Raw genomic sequence first — 14,789 nt, forward strand, 5'->3', positions numbered from 1 at the left:
TCCTCCCAGAACTGCATTGCCCTGAGTTTCCTGAGAAGAGGGACTGATTGTTAATCCACTCTGGGAACTGAAGCTCTGCAATTAGGAGTCTCCTAACAACTCTCAGCAGTCTTAACAAATTACAGCTCCCAGGACTCTTTTGGCGGAAATCATGACTGTTTAAAGTGGTATTATATTGCTTTAGCTGTATAGTGAGGATGTGGCCTTAACCTTGAGCACAATTTTCATGCACAGTGGAAAAGGTGGCATCCCGCAGGACAGCCGTCTCCCTTTTTGTACTAGCTTTTTGCTACACTATGTTAAAGCAACCACATCAGGGAGACACCCGCTGTCTGAAGTGGTGCAGTCCAGACATAGGTTTATCACCTCATCTCCTTGTGTGAATACTAGGCCTTTGTTTAATGGATATTTGCTGTAAAACCTGTCTTGTGATTGCACCAGACCCACAATAAACATGGCTATGTCTACTTTGGACAAAATGCTGTCTAATGTCATAGATGTTAATATGGAATGCTTTCTGGAGCACAAACACAATTTATATATATATATATATATATATATATATATATATATATACACACACACACACACACACACACACACACACACACCCAGTGGGTAGTGAGCCTGTTGGGCAAATGGTTTGAGCAGCCACTTCCAGGGAGTCTGAAATAGAAGTCTGTGGGCTGCAATACAGGAAAACCTCTTATCCCTGTATTTTAGAGGAATGGCATAGCTGAAAGTCCTGTTATGACTAGCACTTAAAAAAAAGTAGTATTTCAGATTCCTTCCCCCCCTGCCCAAGAGCAGTTCAATGTGTGCAGCAGGACATAAAACAGCAGAATTAGTCAAGAGTTCTACTAAAATATAGCCACTGATCTCTCTGCCAGGCCGCTTTCTTCCTTTTCTTGAAAACTAAGCAGACATTTCGTAAGTCTCTAGTGAGAGAAAAGAATTTCTGTAATTGGGGAGGGGGAGGTGATGGGGAGCCATAGTAACTTTGGTGTAGATGGCAAATGTACCTTTTACAACGGGACACTGCAAATTATGTAAGAGATCTCAACGTCTGAGGGATGTGTGTGAGGGAATGAAGGAGTTTTCACCAACAAAATGTGTACAAGCATTTACCAGACCAACAGCAAAATAATAGTATTTTGTTCCCCAGAGGCATACTTTTTTTAAAAGCACCCTATGGAAAGTTTTGCATTTTGCACGTGCATTTTGCACACATACAGAGCTGTTGCAATGTCCTATTCATTTCAAAGGGGGGGAACCAATCTATGTATGCAAAATAAGAGTGTGCAGATCAGTTACCACCTTTGAAAGTTGATTTGGGCTGGGGAGCTCCAAGAGTGCACCTACTTCCTCATGCCCATATCAGATAATTGGATGCAGGTATCAGCTTATGTCAGACAGCTTAAATGTGAATGTGGCACCATTGTAAAAGATTCAATAAGGAGTTTCCAAGGACCCTCAGAACTGTAGAACCAACTTTAACAGCTGCTACCATCTTAGTTCCAGGATCCTAGAACACCTCTAATAAAGGTAAAGGTAAAAGGACCCCTGACCATTAGGTCCAGTCGTGACCGACTCTGGGGTTGTGGTGCTCATCTCACTTTATTGGCCAAGGGAGCCGGCGTACAGCTTCCGGGTCATGTGGCCAGCATGACTAAGCTGCTTTTGGTGAACCAGAGCAGCGCACGGAAACGCCGTTTACCTTCCCGCCGGAGTGGTACCTATTTATCTACTTGCACTTTGACGTGCTTTCGAACTGCTAGGTTGGCAGGAACAGGGACCGAGCAACGGGAGCTCACCCTGTGGCGAGGATTTGAACCGTCGACCTTCTGATCGGCAAGTCCTAGGCTCTGTGGTTTAAGCCACAGCGCCACCCACGTCCCTGAACACCTCTAATAAAAGGGAATAAATCCCAAGACTGCAGGAAGGCCAGAATCCTTGGGGATAGTTCAAACCTCTCAGTGGGATTGGGCAAGCAGCTGTGGCATATATGAATGGATCCCAGACACAAAATATACAAAATTATAATAATACAGTCAACCTACTTTCCCAAAAGGTGAGAAGTTCAAGGGGTACAGAGCTTATCCAAGTTTTGCTTCCGTCAAAAGGATCAATGGAAAAACTTAAGGAATTCTGTAATGTTCGCAATTATTTATCTTACGCATTTTGACCCTGCCCTTCAGCTCCAAAGGCTCCTAGAACAGTTTACAAGATTAGAGGAAGACAGTCCCTGCCCTCGGGCTTACCAAGGCATGACACACTAGGAAAAAGAGAGGAAAGGAAAAAGCAAGTACAGGAACCCATTCTTGAAGTTATGGTCATTATAATGACCAGCTGGGATGGAAACAGTTTGGGTTGCCTGATGTCATGGCTGCCACTAGGTGACAATTGAGGGAAAGGCAAAGGGAGTAAAATCTTACCCTCGCTATACTTTTAAAGCAATATCATGCCACTTTAAATAGGCATGGCTTCCCGCAATGAATCCTGGGAACTGTTGTGCTGAGAGGGTGCTGAGAGTCATTAGGAGACCCCCTATTCCCCTCACCAAGCTACAATTTCCCTAAAAGAGGGACTGATTGTTGACAAAATGATGCACTGTGAAAAGACATTTACTTAAGTAAGAAAAATATGACCTCCCTGAAACGCCTTAGAATTAAAAGTACCTTAAGTGCCTATTCAAAAAAGAGAAATTAACAGACTTGCCTTAAAACCCGGGGGAGGGGGGAGGGGAATCTTACACCAATGTTTGGAAAAGTCTAATCAAGACTGAGGTATTTGTCTTTATGTCTAATGATACATTTGGTTTTATATTTCTGCTGCCTCAATTGGCAGCAATATTTAAACAAAATAAAAATGGAAGTGCTTTGTCAAGTGCAGTAGAACTAATTACATTAGCTCACATCTATTTTTCACTAAAACATTTCCTGATATCATTCAGGATAATGGATTTCCTATCAAACGGAAAAACTGAGACTTCGTTTATTTTCCTGCCTATAGAGCTTCATGTTGTTATTTAGTTGTTTAGTCATGTCCGACTCTTCGTGACCCCATGGACCAGAGCACGCCAGGCACTCCTGTCTTCTACTGCCTCCCGCAGTTTGGTCAGGCTCATGTTTGTAGCTTCGAGAACACTGTCCAACCATCTCGTCCTCTGTCGTCCCCTTCTCCTTGTGCCCTCCATCTTTCCCAACATCAGGGTCTTTTCCAGGGAGTCTTCTCTTCTCATGAGGTGGCCGAAGTATTGGAGCCTCAACTTCAGGATCTGTCCTTCCAGTGAGCACTCAGGGCTGATTTCCTTAAGAATGCATACGTTTGATCTTCTTGCAGTCCATGGGACTCTCAAGAGTCTCCTCCAGCACCATAATTCAAAAGCATCAATTCTTCGGCGATCAGCCTTCTTCATGGTCCAGCTCTCACTTCCATACATCACTACTGGGAAAACCATGGCTTTAACTATATGGACCTCTGTTGGCAAGGTGATGTCTCTGCTTTTTAAGATGCTGTCTAGGTTTGCCACCGCCTTTCTCCCAAGGAGCAGGCGTCTTTTAATTTCGTGACTGCTGTCTCCATCTGCAGTTATCATGGAGCCCAAAAAAGTAAAATCTCTCACTGCCTCCATTTCTTCCCCTTCTATTTGCCAGGAGGTGATGGGACCAGTGGCCATGATCTTCGTGTTTTTGATGTTGAGCTTCAGACCATATTTTGCGCTCTCCTCTTTCACCCTCATTAAAAGGTTCTTTAATTCCTCCTCACTTTCTGCCATCAAGGTTGTGTCATCTGCATATCTGAGGTTGTTGATATTTCTTCCGGCGATCTTAATTCCGGCTTGGGATTCATCCAGCCCAGCCTTTCGCATGATGAATTCTGCATATGAGTTAAATAACCAGGGAGACAATATACAGCCTTGCCGTACTCCTTTCCCAATTTTGAACCAATCAGTTGTTCCATATCCAGTTCTAACTGTAGCTTCTTGTCCCACATAGAGATTTCTCAGGAGACAGATGAGGTGATCTGGCACTCCCATTTCTTTAAGAACTTGCCATAGTTTGCTGTGGTTGACACAGTCAAAGGCTTTTGCATAGTCAATGAAGCAGAAGTAGATGTCTTTCTGGAACTCTCTAGCTTTCTCCATAATCCAGCGCATGTTTGCAATTTGGTCTCTGGTTCCTCTGCCCCTTCGAAATCCAGCTTGCACTTCTGGGAGTTCTCGGTCCACATACTGCTTAAGCCTGCCTTGTAGAATTTTAAGCATACCCTTGCTAGTGTGTGAAATGAGTGCAATTGTGCGGTAGTTGGAGCATTCTTTGGCACTTCCCTTCTTTGGGATTGGGATGTAGACTGATCTTCTCCAATCCTCTGGCCACTGCTGCGTTTTCCAAATTTGCTGGAATATTGAGTGTAGCACCTTGACAGCATCATCGTTTAAAATTTTAAATAGTTCAGCTGGAATATCATCACTTCCACTGGCCTTGTTATTAGCAGTGCTTTCTAAGGCCCATTTGACTTCACTCTCCAGGATGTCTGGCTCAAGGTCAGCAACCACACTACCTGGGGTATACGAGACATCCATTTCTTTCTGGTATAGTTCCTCTGTGTATTCTTGCCACCTCTTCTTGATGTCTTCTGCTTCTGTTAGGTCCTTTCCACTTTTGTCTTTTATTATGGTAATCTTTGTACGAAATGTTCCTTTCATATCTCCAATTTTCTTGAACAGATCTCTGGTTTTTCCCATTCTATTGTTTCCCTCTATTTCTTTGCATTGCTCGTTTAAGAAGGCCTTCTTGTCTCTTCTTGCTATTTTTTGGAATTCTGCATTCAGTTTCCTGTATCTTTCACTATCTCCCTCGCATTTTGCTTGCCTTCTCTCCCCCGCTATTTGTAAGGCCTCGTTGGACAGCCACTTTGCTTTCTTGCATTTCCTTTTCATTGGGATCGTTTTAGTTGCTGCCTCCTGTATAATGTTACGATCCTCCATCCATAGTTCTTCAGGCACTCTGTCCACCAAATCTAAATCCTTAAACCTGTTCCTCACTTCCACTGTGTATTCATAAGGGATTTGACTTAGATTGTATCTTACTGGCCCAGTGGTTTTTCCTACTTTCTTCAGTTTAAGCTTGAATTTTGCTATAGAAGCTGATGATCTGAGCCACAGTCAGCTCCAGGTCTTGTTTTTGCTGACTGTATAGAGCTTCTCCATCTTTGGCTGCAGAGAATATAATCAATCTGATTTCGATGCTGCCCATCTGGTGATGTCCATGTGTAGAGTCGTCTCTTGTATTGTTGGAAAAGAGTGTTTGTGATGACCAGCTTGTTCTCTTGGGAGAACTCTATTAGCCTTTGCCTTGCTTCGTTCTGAACTCCAAGGCCAAACTTGCCAGTTGTTCCTTTTATCTCTTGACTCCCTACTTTAGCATTCCAATCCCCTATAATGAGAAGAACATCCTTCTTTGGTGTCATTTCTATAAGGTGTTGTAAGTCTTCATAGAATTGGTCAATTTCAGTTTCTTCAGCACCAGTGGTTGGTGCATAAACTTGGATTACTGTGATGTTAAAAGGTCTGCCTTGGATTCGTATTGAGATCAATCTATCATTTTTGAGATTGCATCCCAGTACAGCTTTCGCCACTCTTTTGTTGACTATGAGGGCTACTCCATTTCTTTTATGGGATTCTTGCCCACAGTAGTAGATATGATGGTCATCCGAACTGAATTCGCCCATTCCCGTCCATTTTAGTTCACTGATGCCCAGGATATCAATATTTATTCTTGCCATCTCATTTTTGACCACATCCAACTTACACAGGTTCATGGTTCTTACATTCCAGGTTCCTATGCAATATTTTTCTTTACAGCATTGAACTTTCCATTCGGCTTTGGTCCAGCCGCTTCATCAGCTCTGGATCTACTTGTACTTGTCCTCCGCTCTTCCTCAGTAGCATGTTGGACGCCTTCCGACCTGAGGGGCTCATCTTCCAGCGTCATAACTTTTATATGCCTGTTGTCTTTGTCCATGGAGTTTTCTTGGCAGGGATACTGGAGTGGCTTGCCGGTTCCTGCTCCAGGTGGATCACGTTTGGTCAAAACTCTCCACTATGACCTGTCCATCTTGGGTGGCCCTGCACGGCATAGCTCATAGCTTCTCTGAGTTATTCAAGCCCCTTTGCCACGGCAAGGTAGTGATCCATGAAGGCGATAGAGCTTCATACCCATCTTTACAGATTTCAGTGATCCGATAAACTTTGGTTACAAATTAACACAGACCAGAGAACTTTAAAAAGGCAGTCCTTTCTTTCCCTGAATTTTAGGCTAAGTCTTATCCAACATAAGCTTGTTTTAGGGCACACTGACTCCCCATGGGTGTTATATCTACTGATGTGTGTTGGCGTTGTGGTGAGGCAGGGGCAGCACTGAAACATATGATCTGGTCTTGCCCTGTAGTGGTCCTGCTTGAGGCAAAAGTTCTTATTCATATTAACTTGGCCCTAGGGAAATCTCAAAAATTTTCAGATGTTCATGGTATCTTGAGGGACACCATAGTTGAACACTGCCCATTTTACTGGTAGCCAAGTGACTGGTCTTACAACACTAGATCAAATGGCTCCCCCAGCCATTCATTGATTAGAGGACCTTTCTTCCTTGCAGCATATTAAAGAACTACTTTTTTATCAGGTGCAAAGAGAATAAATTCTGGGACATCTGCAACTCCTACTTAGAGCTGTCTGCGGAAGTTGTATGCCATGTGGGCTCTCCCTTTCTAACTCTCTGTTTCTCTTCATTTGTTTTTTATTCAGTCTTACTTCTTCTTTTCTTCCTTGCTTTGATTACATGTGTCTGCTTTTCCTACTGGTATTTTGAATCGACATGTTTTGCTGCTATGTTTTGCTTTTCCATTATTGTTCACATACATTTTTTGTATTGTTGCAGTGTGCCTTTTTTAAAAAACCCCCAACAAACTATGCATTAAAAAATAACTAGCTACACCTGTACCTATACATGCCACTGCATGATATAGTGTTTTGACAGCATATCATTGCTTCAATTAATACTTCTTTTCCAAGAACATACTATATTCTTTTCACAAAAACACAGAAATTCTGCCTCCAGGGCAGGTAATACAAGCAATTTCCTCAAAATACAGTAATTAGGATGACAATTTCTCATTAATCAAACCCGGCATATATTCAATATATGATCAATAACCTGTCACTGTGTCCTTCTGATACCAGCCAGTTCATGCATTCAGCTGCAAGTCATCAACCACTGAGTAATCAAGGGATGTGCTTGTGTGGGTGTGTACCATTACAAAGTGTTCTAATATTACGTATTAAACTAAATGCAGCACATAGCACAGCTGTGAAAGAAGCCAGGACTCAATGGTGAGGAACACTTGGCTTCCAACCACTGCATCCTATTTCAGTACGTTCACCTAGAATAATCTTGTGAGTTGCAGCTCAGCACAATTTATCAGAAAATAAAGTATTTTAAGAGGTTTTTCTATAAATAATCTATTATACAATAATCAAAGCTTCCCCCGGTGATTGCTGTAGCAACTAATTCCATAGCAAATGAGAGGCATAAATGGGGAACTTGTGGCACTCCAGATATTGCTGGACCATCTCTCGCCATTTCCAATAGTGGATAGCACTGATGGGTGCTGTAGTCAAACAACATTGGGAAAGCCACCGGTTCCCCATCTCTGACATATAGAGCACTTTATGTATTCTTTGCAGCTGGGGCAGTAGCAGGGGCACAGATGTTGTTGGACTCCAGCTTCCATCAACTCAAGGCCAATGGTCAGTGATGATAGTAGTTATAGTCCAACAACATCTGGAGGGCCATACATTGCCCATACTGCTCTATTAGCAACTACCATAGCAGTTTTCCTAGGCAAGGTGATCGAGAGAGTAGCGTCGGACCAACTGCAAGTGGTCTTGGATGATACAGATTACATGGACTGCTTTCAGTCTGGTTTCATGGCAAGATACGGCATTGAAACTGCCCTGATCACCCTTTTCCAGGAAAGAGATCATATTGCCTCCTAGCTATGCTCATTGAGATCGTAACTAGTTTAAAGCCTACTCGTTCCAGCAAGCCTTTGGAGCATAACAGGAGTGTTATGAGAATTATAAGGTCTAAGATATAAAATAAATGTTCAAAAATGTACCAAACAAACACATACATAAATATATAAACCACATGTCTGAAACAGTATAGGAAGTCAGTCCTAAAGCCATTTTGACTCTTTCAGTGACCTCAAATATTTCTCTGCAAGGAGGAAGGAAATGGGAACCCCCTCAGTGTTTCTTTGCTCACAAATCCTGTCTTAAGGACCTATCTGTGTATGAATAGGGTGAGCCTGTGACCTGGACTCAGGAATTAAGTACAGTGGTACCTCAGGTTAAGTACTTAATTCGTTCCGGAGGTCTGTTCTTAACCTGAAACTGTACTTAACCTGAAGCACCACTTTAGCTAATGGGGCCTCCTGCTGCCGCTGCACCGCCGGAGCACAATTTCTGTTCTCATCCTGAAGCAAAGTTCTTAACCTGAAGCACTATTTCTGGGTTAGCGGAGTCTGTAACCTGAAGCGTATGTAACCTGAAGCGTATGTAACCTGAGGTACCACTGTATTTACCATCACAAAAGAATGGCTAGGCTCTCCATGTAAACCCATCAACAGGTTTCCTGCCAGATAGGATTCTGCTGTAGGCCGCCCCTTCTGTGATGTATGTATGATGTATTGGGGGATGGTCTTGGGCTCCAGGGTAGGCAATTCCAACAGTCTATATAAGGGCTTGCACACCATTGTTCTGGGTTCCTCCTCCCTCTGGTATGTGGTAAGTGAGGACCCTGTTGCAACAGTTTACAGTGGTACCTCGCAAGGCGAATGCCTCGCAAGACGAAAAACGCGCAAGACGAAAGAGTTTTCCGTTTTTTGAGTCGTTCTGCAAGACGAATTTCCCTATGGGCTTGCTTCGCGAGTTTGTTTTCTTTTTCTTAAAGCCGCTAAGCCGTTAATAGCCGCTAAGCCACTAATAGCCGCTAAGCCGCTAATAGCCGTGCTTCGCAAGACGAAAAAACCGCAAGACGAAGAGACTCGCGGAACGGATTAATTTCATCTTGCGAGGCACCACTGTAATAAAGATCAGGCTTACTAGCTGCTTTGCTTCTCAATATTCTCTGGCTGGCCTCTGTTATTTTCTCCTACCAACAGAGAACCTACAAAAGGGGAGTACCCCATAAGGGAAAAGAAGCAGTTTTTTTCTTATAGCAGGAGTGATACCATTTGTATAATCAGTGCTATTTTTTTTTTAGAAAAAGAGGTGCTGGAACTCACCATGAACGCCTCTCTTGTTCTTTTATAATAGCAATGGTGCCCACCTGAGAGATGCTGGAACTGAGTTCGGGTGAGTTCCAGCAGAAAAAAATCCCTGTGTATAATGAAATGCTGATTATTTTTGCATACCATATTTAATAATTTTATCATTTACTATCCTCTTAAAGTGTAATAAAGCTAAAATAGAATACTTTCTCTGTGTGTGTATATACACATGTGTGTGTGTGTGTGTGTGTGTGTGTGTTTTAAATAAAATTTTTAATAACATTCTTATTTATCGTAGTTTCATTTACCACATAACCCACACAACCTAATGCCAAAGCAACTTAAAACTGCTTTTTCAACAGTTCTAAGTAGCATTTTGCCACACATGGAAATATATAAACTGTTCCTAGGAAGCGTGTAACTAAATTCAGATGAAAGCTCAACTAGCTATCTGTCTGACTTGTCTTTTGGTCCTTTATTCATCCAAGAGGCCAAAGGACCTTTAAGAACTCTTAAAAGATAACAGCAGCACTTAGCCAGTGTCACAGATGGGGCACGAAGTTTAAACTTCCGTATCTCACCCTGAACAAACAGTTAATATCAACAATGACAAATGTATGCACTGTTCTTAAAAGCTATACAATATCAGAGCCAGACATTTTAAATATGAAAGTAGAGTTCACGGTCTGTCCGGAACACCAGGGTTAAGTGACTGACAGATCTTATTTCTGAATATACTTTAATTACCACATTCTATAGTATGTATTATGTTACAAGAAAGTCATTTTTGAGAGTCAAGAGTTCCATACAGCACTTCCCCAGCCTGGCAGCCAAATCCCATCAGGCCCACTCAGCATGGAAAAATGGGAGCCACAGAGGCTCTGTCTCAAGCAAACAGGATTCTAAAGGTGAGGTATGTAAATGGAAAACTAAACAAGAAAGAAAGAAAACCCACATATCCTTCAAGGCTAGGGATCGCTAGGACCGAAAACAAAACTGCCAGTATTATTGAACACATCTATGGTGTGACTGACCACCAAGGGTGGCGCTGTGGGTGAAACCACAGAACCTAGGACTTGCCGATCAGAAGGTTGGTGGTTCGAATCCCCGCGACGGGGTGAGCTCCCGTTTCTCGGTCCCAGCTCCTGCCAACCTAGCAGTTCGAAAGCACATCAAAGTGCAAGTAGATAAATAGGTACCGCTCCGACGGGAAGGTAAACGGTGTTTCCGTGCGCTGCTCTGGTTCGCAAGAAGCAGCTTAGTCATGCTGGCCACATGACCCGGAAGCTGTACACCGGCTCCCTCGGCCAATAAAGCGAGATGAGCGCCACAACCTCAGAGTCGGCCACGACTGGACCTAATGGTCAGGGGTCCCTTTACCTTTACCTGTGGTGTGACTGAACTTGGAAACCTGTGCACAAGTCTGGTAAGCTCCTCTCGAGAAGGGGATTGTGGAGCTAGAAAAGGTCCAGGAAACAGCAATCAAAATAATCAAGGAGCTGGAGGAATTACCCTATGAAGAACAGTTAAAGCATTTGCATCTTTTTAGTTTAGACGAAAGGCGAGAAATGGGAGTAATGAGAGAGCTGCATAACATTGTGCATTGTGGGGAGAAAGTGGATAGAAATACAGTGGAACCTCGGTTTTCGAACGCCTCGGAAGCCAAACAATTTGGAACCCAAACACCGAAAACCCACAGTGAATGCTTCCGTTTTTGAACGCGCCTCAGAAGTCAAATGGCTTCCAAGGCGCGTTTCTCCATTTTCTCAATGGAATTTGCCAACCGCCCACTGTGCTTCAGTTGTCGAATGTTTTTGGAATTCGAACGGTCTTCCAGAACGGATTACATTCGACAACCAAGGTACCTCTGTATTTTTTTTCTGACATGTTCAGAACCAGGGGCCATTCACTGAAGATGAGTGTTGGAAGATTTAGGAAAGACCATTGAAAATATATATATCCCAACCCCCCACAGTGCACAATTAAACTGCAAAATTCATTCCCACAAGATGCTGTAATGGCCACCAACCTGGCTCTAAAAACAGGATCGGACAAATTCACGGAGGGCAGGGCTATGAAAGGCTGTGCTGTATCTCTGCTGTCCGAGGAAGAATGCCTCTGTTTCTCAGTTGCTGGGATTCACAAGTGGGGAAAGAGCTATTGAACTCAGGTCTGGCAGGTAGAACTGGTTGGCCATTGTGAGAACGTGATGGTGGACTAGATGGGCTAATGACATGATCTTAGCTTGGTTCTTCTTAGCAGACCTCTGCTGCTTTTTGCAGACAAGGAGAGAAAGAGGGAAATAGTGAGGTTTCCCAGACGGTGGGGCCAAACAAGACATGTTGTGGGATAGATCTTGCAACATTTTTCTTTGATAAGATGCAGCTGTATATGTCTGTGGCAGGGGATTTGAGTTAGGGCCATGGCATTGTGGAAGAGATGCTGCAACCTCCGCCCCCCCCCCCCGTTCTTCCTCCTCCATATTAGCTTCCACAGGTATAAATTGAAGCTCCTTATACAGCTTTAGGCAGCTGTTTAAGAACATTTATGTTCTGCCAAGTCTCTTGTATTTAGTGCATAATTGCTGTTCCATTGTCTCTTGCTGCAATATTTATATTGATGTTTAGATGTTTGGCAGGGAAAGGCAAACTCACAGTTGGATTTAGGCTTTTAAAATTGTCTGCCATATCTCGTTTTATACTGTTAAAAGTACCATTGTTTTTGCTTCATTTTATATTGATTCATGCACAGATCTTTTATGAAAAGTGGTAAAAAAAAAGAAAACGTCTTGTACTGCTGAACGTCTTTGAAATATCCCAAACCTAGCATTTGACTCTTTCTTTCCATTACTTACAGTACATACTTGGAAGTACTTGAATACTTATAATTAAAACTGTAGAAGTTAACTTAATTTGAGTGTTTTAAAAAAAATATAAAGTCATAAGTTTGCATAAAAAGGTCAGAAATTCTGGCTGCTTTTAAAAGTACAAATCCACCAACCAAGTTATGAATGTCGAGAAATCTATTTATGTACTTAACATGAAAAATAAGGGAATATAGTTTGCTGATCACAGACTGATTAGAATGAATTAGTTGACATAAAAATATTCACGAACTACACACTCCATCTTTTAAATTTTACAACTTTAGAATAAGGGAAAACATTAATTATTCCCTGATGAAAAAAAATGGTCCACTGAGACTTGGAAACCTGGTCCTGATTTTCAATTAAGTACATTTACTGAATCCAGGCAGCTCTGGCATGACAACTAAGAAATTTCTCAAAAAATTGTTTGAACCGTTTGGTATTCTATCTACCATTCCTTTAACAGACACCTAAATTATTTGATGATCACACAGATGATTCTGTTTGACTTCCAAGTAACGACTGTACTAGCAAACCAGAGGTTAAACTAACCATTTCTAGCTCCAGGAACAGCGCTGAGAGCATTCGTGTGGCACACCGACACACTGCAGCCAGCACACTAACGTGTCGCAACACACAGTTTGGAAAGCTCTGCTATAGCCTATACAGTGCTACCTCGGGTTAAGTACTTAATTCGTTCTGGAGGTCCATACTTAACCTGAAACTGTTCTTAACCTAAAGCACCACTTTAGCTAATGGAGCCTCCTGCTGCTGTGTTGCCGGAGCCCGATTTCTGTTCTCATCCTAAGCAAAGTTCTTAACCTGAAGCACTATTTCTGGGTTAGCGGAGTCTGTAACCTGAAGCGTATGTAACCTGAAGCGTATGTAACCTGAGGTACCACTGTATAACCCTATGGAGACAAAACCCTGCCTGTAGTGAGGACAGGACTCCTCATAGAAGATTCAGAGTGGGAATTTCTAACTTTGTGCCTGAAGGCATGAGAGGAAAAGTGCATTTTTTTCAGGGGCAAAGGCAATCAATCAGGTACGGTAGATAAAATTTGTTTCTGAATTCACTGCCAAATATGGTGGCTTATCTTACCATCAGTGTTTGAAAAAAGAGAGAAGTATGACCCAAAATGCCCTCACATTTTACAACAGTTGTGAATAAGAAAGTGTATCTGTGACTCACTCACAATTTTTTTTTTTAAAAAGTTGAAAAATCAAACGACCTTGCACCTGTAAATCTGTATCAACACAGAGTTTTAGAAAACCTTTTCTCCAGCTATTGAATATGACATCAATATCCCAAGGGTGGTTTATGTTCCTTCTGTTTAGAGTGAAATGCCTTATCTTTATCTGATTAAAGATAACAATCACATACACCATGTTCTTTAAAAACAAACATATAGACAATTTAGAGGTCTAATTACAAACTTAGTTGCATTAAGTTTCAGAAACATAGTTGATGTCAGAACTTGAGTAGAATAATTTTAACTAAATAACTAAAAATATATGAATGGTACTTTCCCCCTTCAGACATAGGATATATTTCCTCTCTCATTCTTTTTTCTCCACATCGCTCCACATACAATTTTTAGCCCCCTGTGATCTGTGTTCATGGCCACAGCAGGAAGTTTTAAAGACAAAGGTTAAGGACAAAAGGACATGCTTGGTCTTGCTTGTATGGCTGGAAACCCACAATGTTTGTTTTGTGACAATTTGACGACTTAGCACAATAAAATAACGAGAAAAGGGACTCTGTTCTGCCCTCTTTTCAGCATCATAGCAGTTTTACTACGTATGTCAAAGCAAGGTCTACAGGAAATATGTCAACTATTTTTACTGAACGACAAAAGTCTGGTGTGTGCATTTATGTATTAGTTGATGAAACAATTAGCATATGTGTAAGGCTCTTTTTAAGCCACAGGACCACAAAGGTATGGTACAAATATGCTTATTTTACGTCTTCAAGAACTCAAGAGTGAGTAAATTTACTTTGTAGGGCAATCTAGGAAATGCCTATCGGATAACAAACATAAGGTATGATATTGTCAGGGGTTCAGGAGCAGAGGCACAGGGGAGAGAGGAAGCGGAGAGCGAAGGGGAACAATCCGAGGGCAGCGTAGGGGAGTATGACAGTGGGCCGAGAGATTCCATGAGCTTCTCCAGCGATTCGGAAGATTCCCAGAAGGGGGCACCGATGGCCAGGGCAAGGGGGGTCCCGGGAAGGACGCACCTGAAGCAAGGGGCCAGCGGCGACTCCCAAAGCAGCAGCTGGAGATCGGGACTGGCTTCCCCACCAGGGCGTAGCGGGGGGGAAGAGTCCCATGTGTCAGGGCCGGCTTCCACTCCAGTGGGGAGAGAAGATGAGGCAGGGCTGACCACGCCTCTATCGCTGAGTGAGGGAACGGAGGGGAAGTCAGACCCAGCTAACCCCCCCCGAAGGGGGAAGCAGTGACAGGAGCAGTGTAACGGTCAGGAGGAAGGTTGCCGGCTGGGCGCGCGCGCCAAGTTCAAATGTACAGGAGCGCGGGACAGCAGGGAGGTCGGATTGGGAGCCAGGTCCTAAAGCACGCCGGAAGCAGGG

The 14,789-nt window shown here is 42.8% G+C and overlaps 1 protein-coding gene across 3 annotated transcripts in view; it reads right to left on the reverse strand.

Annotated features, from left to right (window-relative positions):
- Positions 1-14,789, reverse strand: part of CWC27 (CWC27 spliceosome associated cyclophilin) — a 116,093-nt gene that overhangs the window by 64,669 nt on the left and 36,635 nt on the right. For 2 of the 3 annotated variants that reach the window (XM_079995629.1, XM_079995631.1), the window contains exon 11: positions 9,349-9,429. The exons of the other annotated variant lie outside the window; for it this stretch is intronic. In XM_079995629.1, coding sequence (XP_079851755.1) covers positions 9,349-9,429 — 81 coding nt within the window. The remainder of the gene's footprint in view (positions 1-9,348; positions 9,430-14,789) is intronic. 3 annotated transcript variants of the gene reach the window in all.

This window comes from Podarcis cretensis (genome assembly GCF_951804945.1).
Source record: "Podarcis cretensis genome assembly, chromosome: 11".
Classification (NCBI taxonomy): domain Eukaryota; kingdom Metazoa; phylum Chordata; class Lepidosauria; order Squamata; family Lacertidae; genus Podarcis; species Podarcis cretensis.